This window comes from Manihot esculenta, chromosome 7, assembly GCF_001659605.2.
Source record: "Manihot esculenta cultivar AM560-2 chromosome 7, M.esculenta_v8, whole genome shotgun sequence".
NCBI lineage: Eukaryota > Viridiplantae > Streptophyta > Magnoliopsida > Malpighiales > Euphorbiaceae > Manihot > Manihot esculenta.
Window position 1 is genome coordinate 7,673,262 of NC_035167.2, and position 6,245 is coordinate 7,679,506.

At 36.4% G+C, this 6,245-nt stretch overlaps 1 protein-coding gene across 1 annotated transcript; it reads right to left on the bottom strand.

Annotated features, from left to right (window-relative positions):
- Positions 1–4,081: 4,081 nt before the first annotated feature.
- Positions 4,082–5,235, bottom strand: LOC122724098 (BURP domain-containing protein 3-like). Its single transcript, XM_043958652.1, has 2 exons — positions 5,102–5,235; positions 4,082–5,024 (listed from the first exon to the last, which is right to left on the bottom strand). Exons 1-2 carry the CDS (start codon positions 5,153–5,155, stop codon positions 4,251–4,253), a joined length of 828 nt encoding a protein of 275 aa, XP_043814587.1. The 5' UTR covers positions 5,156–5,235; the 3' UTR covers positions 4,082–4,250.
- Between the last annotated feature and the right edge of the window lie 1,010 nt (positions 5,236–6,245).

Genomic DNA, 6,245 nt, shown 5'->3' on the forward strand with positions numbered 1-6,245 from the left:
CCCCGAAATACTCGAAAACCTCAATAAAGAAAGGGGTAAAAGGAAACGGTAGATCGAAATCCCTCTGTTTGAGAAAGAACACTATACAGCGACCCCTTTGGGGATCAATCAAACCAGAAGGAGGAGGGTTAGGAAGGACTATCCTTTCGTTTTGAAAAGGCGCTCGAATGAGATACAGAGGAGTATCTAAGAGCCTCTGGGAAATGTGCTTAGTTATGTTGGAAGAAGTAATATGCGACCTAATATTAACGACATCGGGGAGCTTCGGACCCTCCATAGAAGAGCAAAGAAGCGTACCTGAAAGCACAATAAGATGGAAGAAACAGAAGAAGTTGCAGGAAAACAGAGAGCAGAAGAGAGCGAGTTTCTTCAGAAGACAGGGAGAATTCGAAGGGAAAGGCAATAATGAGATGAAACATTGTTCTGAGCAGTTTTGTCTTGGAGCGGCGCGATCATTAATTGCTCTCGAAGTTTACCCTCTCAACGGTTAGATAGTAACCGGCGAGAAGGTAAAGGGGCAAGGAGATGACCGCTGGGCTTCTCCACCTCTACAAAGGGCTAGGCCCACGACAATGGCCCATTAGCTGAAGGCCCGCACGCTATTCGCATAAGACAAACAAGTTGTCAAAACCTTAAAACCGAGCTCCAGTCGAATCTCTCTCTCAGGACGACCTGACGCGCAAAATGCACATCATCACCGCTCAGGCAGTAAAAACCAAGGAAAAAGAATAAGTCATAGAAAAGCCCAAGGAGACAAACAGGAGGAAGCATGATAAAGGTCAGACCAGCCCATCACCTAAGAAGGATCATCATTAAGCAAAGGCCAGGAGCCCAGAACGACGCGATGAAGACGCCTCGGAATCTTACAAAGTTATGGGTCAGAAGCTCAACCTCTTTGATTAAAAGCAAAGCTCATAGGTCAGTCAGTTCAGCTCGGAAAAAGTAAAATCGAAAGTTAAGGAAACTTAGAGCTCGTATCATTGAACACAGATAGAGCTCAGAGGTCAGATTAGTCTCGCTTGGACAAAGAAAACCGAAAGTAAGCTCGCAGGTCGGTCGGTACAGCTCGGAAAGAGCAAACTAAAAACTCAGACTGGCTAAATAGATTCCAGGTCGGATCAGAGAAAACCACGAAGAAAAAAGTCATCTCATGCATAATAAAGAACAGTTCGGATATGAACGAAAAAACGAAAGTTTCATTACAGCGCGTTACAAATACCCACATTACAGAACAAAAAGCTATCCTTAGAGGATTTACATGACCAGATACATCGTCTACGTTTACATCACTATCACCTATCACTATCCTAGTCTTCGACACAGAGGAACTCTTGAATACGGGAAACGAGCTCAGTAGGTCGGCCGAACCCTGCGTCGTTATTATAGGAGAACTGAACAAGTTGATTCCCATAAGCATTTCTCACTGTTCCCCTATGGACAAACATTCGGTTGCCCAAATGTGATGTGCGGTACATTCGAACAAGCTCAGATATTATATGCTGTCCGGATGTCGCGCATGAAAAACATAAGTCTTCGAGTTACGGCCTCAAGAAGATCACAGAGCATATATTCGAAGGCATCGCCGAAAGCTTGACTGAGTGCAGCAGATCTCAGCCTTTTATAATATGGGTACTTAACACCAGAGGGGGTAATAAACTGATCATTTTCGCCACTTCCATTTATATCAAAAGCGGACAACATGGACATCGGGGAAATTTCCTTCTTGAAGGAAGATAAAGTCAAAACAGACCTCCCAGCAGCCCATAGCCTCTTTGGAGCCCGAACAACAACCAAAGGGGAGGCCAGCCAGACGATCTGGGTAAAACAGTTTCAATGACCTGCCGAATGACTCCACCCGCCAACCGCCCTGCTAGAAGGACCTCAGAAGCAACATTCAGACTCCCTCGAGGTAATATCAGATTTTCAAGAGTTTTGGACTGATCCATCTTTATCTCAGGTACTGCAAAAAGTTCCAAACAGAGAAGTCAGGATAATTTTTTGTTAAAATAAAGAAAGCAAGGTTAAAGCAAATCCCTGGGGCAGCAAAGCAGTGAAGCCTCCGGCTCACCTTAATCTGTGTGAAGAAAACGTCAAATACATCCTTTGCGGAAAAAACAGGAGAATCTCGCTGGAAGGAAAGACTCCTTTTCTCCGACAAAGGGCCTAGAAGTGAAGAAGAGTCCACACTGATATATACTCGAAATCTGAAGTCTTAGCGCAAAGTAACTCTAGACTCTAAGACCACAATGTCAGGATCTTTAACAGATATTCATGGAAAAGGAAAAAGAAGCGCGTCCAGGCAATAATGACAAGAAAGTAAAGAAGAGCAGAGTATTTGAGAGGTAAGGAAAGGCCAGAAAGGGAAAGAGGCAGATAGAATTCAAGAAATGAAGAATGACAAAAAGATGAAAGGGAGTTATGAAGGCATTTGTATGCGAACAGACGCGGTCATAATGGTTCTCGATATTCACCCCCTCGGCAGTCAGAACAATAACTACCGAGAAGGCGAAGGGGCAATTGATGACCGCTCGATTCCTTCATCTCGGTCCAGGGCCTCGACCACAACCTAAAGCCCACAAAGTAAAGGCCCACGTACTTGGCACCCAAAGCAGGTCCGGCTCATCCAACTTCCAAGGCCGGGCTCGACCAAGCCTCCTCACCCAGATTGACTCAGTCCGCGCAAAACAGGCCCTTTCCTCTCTGGTCCAACTCTCGGCCCGACCCAGTATCCAGAATGAAGTTCATCAGACAGCCTGGCAGATCCGTTCGAACGTACGCACAGGGAGAATCAGAGGCCGTTACGCATGGGGCAGGTGCTTGATACCCTCGTACGCCCGAATCTGTATGGCAGAGACGCGTGGCCCAATCCTGGAGAGACCTTTACACATCACCAGCAAGCGAGACAAAATGGATAAAAGGGGAGTCCCCTCCTCAGAATGTTTAAGCTTTATTCTTCAATACCAAAACCCTTGTAAAATCCTATTCTATTGGATCTCAGATCATCAATTTTATTATGCAAATATGGTTTTATTCTATTGATACTAAATTTAATTATTTTATTATGCAAATTTGTTTTTATTCGATTGATTTTATAATTTTAATATCTCAAACTGTAGAGGTTTTAAATAATGTAATTACATATTATTTTTATTATTTGAGATTTTCTTTAAATTTTAATAGTGTTTATTTATTAGTATGATTTCTATATTTATTCAAGTTGTATTAATTGTTAATTTCATAATATTTAATTTATTAATATTTTACATCAATTAAGATTAAATTGAAAAGAATTTTGTATTTATTTGATTATCTTTAAAAGTTGGGGATTATTATGCAAATTGTATTTTTAAATTTAAAAAGAATTTTAATTATATTTTAGGTGATTATTTTATTATTGTTAATGAGTAGGTGGAGATATTTTAAAGAGACAAACTTGCACGAAGTTCCCAAGAACATTGATAAGAACTAGTATCTCTCTTCAATATACTCTCATTCCTCGCCATTTGCTAGAATTGGCACAACAGCAACTTAGACAACAAGATGAGCATATAAGGCAGTAGGATCAGGTGGATGGCGTAGTAAATGGATGAACTCAAATCTTCTGTGATAGAGGAGTTTGCTAGGTTAATTACTTTGGGCACTATTATTTCTACCTCGTCGTCCATCTCTTTAGAGGATAATTTTCTATAAATTATTGACGAAATTTTAGTATGTAAAACTTTTCATTTGATAATCACTATAATAATTTAGTAACCACCATGCCACAAATTACCGATGATTATATTTTTTGTAATGTTTACAACGTCTAACTTTTTATCGGTAAATATTGCTAATAAGAAAATTACTCACAATTTTTTGATCAGTATATCTTACATTACTGATGAAATTTTTTTATTGGTAAAATGAGTGTTCAATCTTACACATGTCACTAATTAAATTTTATAGCAAGCATAGTGTATTTGAAGATATGAATAACTAAGAAAGATGCTGAAAATATGTTGCATTGACTATTGAAGAATTAAAAAATGCCAATGAGCATTACCATATGCTCTTGAAAATGAATAATTGAGAAAGGAGTATGTTTTTCACTCTCTATTCCAGGTAGCCTCTTTAAGAATTACAGGCCCATTTTATTCCAACATAGTAATATCAAAGCAAACATAAGCTAGAGCATAGAACTTTACAATATATGCATGCTAGATAGACAGCATATCACAGCTGTACAAAAGAAAACCAACCAGAGAAGCTGCTTAATTAATTAAGAGGCCTTGGGTAGCAGCAGCTGACTGAACCCAAACAAGATGACCTGCAGCTAAGAAATGGCAGAGCGGAGAACCAAGCTTGATCGGTAGCAAGCGAAACGCAATATGATCATGGCTCAACCCTGAAGTATCCATATGGCAAATGCCAATAGCTTCAACTTTATCTCCATTATTACCTCCGAGTGAGACTTTCACAATCTTTGTAGCATCAGCATCATAATGACAGAAGAAATCTTCATACATGGGATGACAAATCACAATTCCAGGACCCTTAATCTCCTGAGGATCTTCCAACACAATATAGTCTTGTAATAATGGAGCTGATATCGTGGAGTGCTTCGTTTCGACAGCCTTGAACTCGCTGTCTGAACCGAAGACTCGATGAACATAATCAAGCATTGATTCCATATCTCTAGCACAGACTTTGGTCTCAACTTCAGCAGGAGGGATTTCACATTTCTCCTGTTGATGATCAACAGAGATTTTGGCTTGTGGAAAGTAAATAGGCATGATCTTTCCAAAATATACATCGTCTGGAGTAAACAAGCCTATGTATGAAGCCTGCACGAAATCAAGCACGAAATTATCGAACTCCTTGCCAAACTTTGATGCTGTAGCAACAAGTATTGCTGGCCTTTTGAAAAGTTCATCCAAGATTTTGTAATATAATTGGACTGAAGTATTCTTCATTGCTTCATTTGTATTTCCATGGAAGTTCTCTTGCTTAGGCACATCTCTAACTCCATTAGAATAATGGCCAAACTGCACATGAAATAATACCACAAATAAATACCCATAAATTATAGAGAAAATTACTGATGAAAGTGAAAAGCTTATACCATGAAAAGCAGCAGATGAAAGAAAAGGATGGAATAGGGAAATCGAAAACCCATATCTCGTAATCCTCTCGTTGAGCTTCTCCAGAGTTGGTTATGATTTGTTAAAATGCGAATCCTACAGCTTTCTCATATAGGCATGGAATGCCTTTCTCAATAATTGCTGATGCTACTTGTAAACTTAGAATCATGTGTTTGTCTATATTCATTTGTCTATATTCATATATTTTATTTTAGTCCCTCTTCCTTTTGTTTATGAATAAAAAGATAATTACGTGCTACCTGCTAAATAGACTTGTAAGACATATTTAAAATTTCTCTTGTGACTTAGATTGAAATTTTCCAAATAAGAAAAAAATTACTATTTAATTTTTATATTATCAAAAAACTCACTAATTAGTATTTCATTTTTAAAAATATATTAAAATATCTCTAAAATTTTAAAAAATTTACTAATTAATTTAATTTTTAATTTTATCAGTTAAATATTATAAAAAATTTAAAATATTTTTAATATGGGACTAATTAATAAATTTATTATAAAATATCAACTAATAAAATTTTTTAAATTATAATAACTAAATAATAAAATTAATAGCTTATTAAATAATAATTTTAATATTTTTTAAAAAATTTAAAAATTAATTAGTGAATTTTTTTTAATATAAAAATTAAAAAATAAATTAAAAAAAATATCAGGATTCATATATTCAGAATTTTTTATACCTTTAATACGAAATTAATTAATAAATTTATTATAAAACTGAAGAATTAACTAATAATTATAGAGATTAAATAGTAAATATTTAAATAATAAAATTAATAGTTTATTAAATAGTAATTTTAATATATTTTTAAAATTAAAAGATTAATTAGTGAATTTTTTTAATATAAAAATTAAAAAAAACATCATGATTCTATATTTAGTACCGTAAACGAACCAAGTTATTCGTGAGCTATTCGAGATTCGACTCGATAAAATCTCAATAGAATTTGATTTGATTTCTAAACGAGTCGAACTCAATCTTAATTTTTAGGCTCGTTTATTAAACGAGTCAAACTTGAGTTCCGTAGTATTTGGCTCGTTAAGATTCGTGAACTGACTCGTTAATAGATTCATGAACAGGTTCGCTAAGAGACTCGTGAA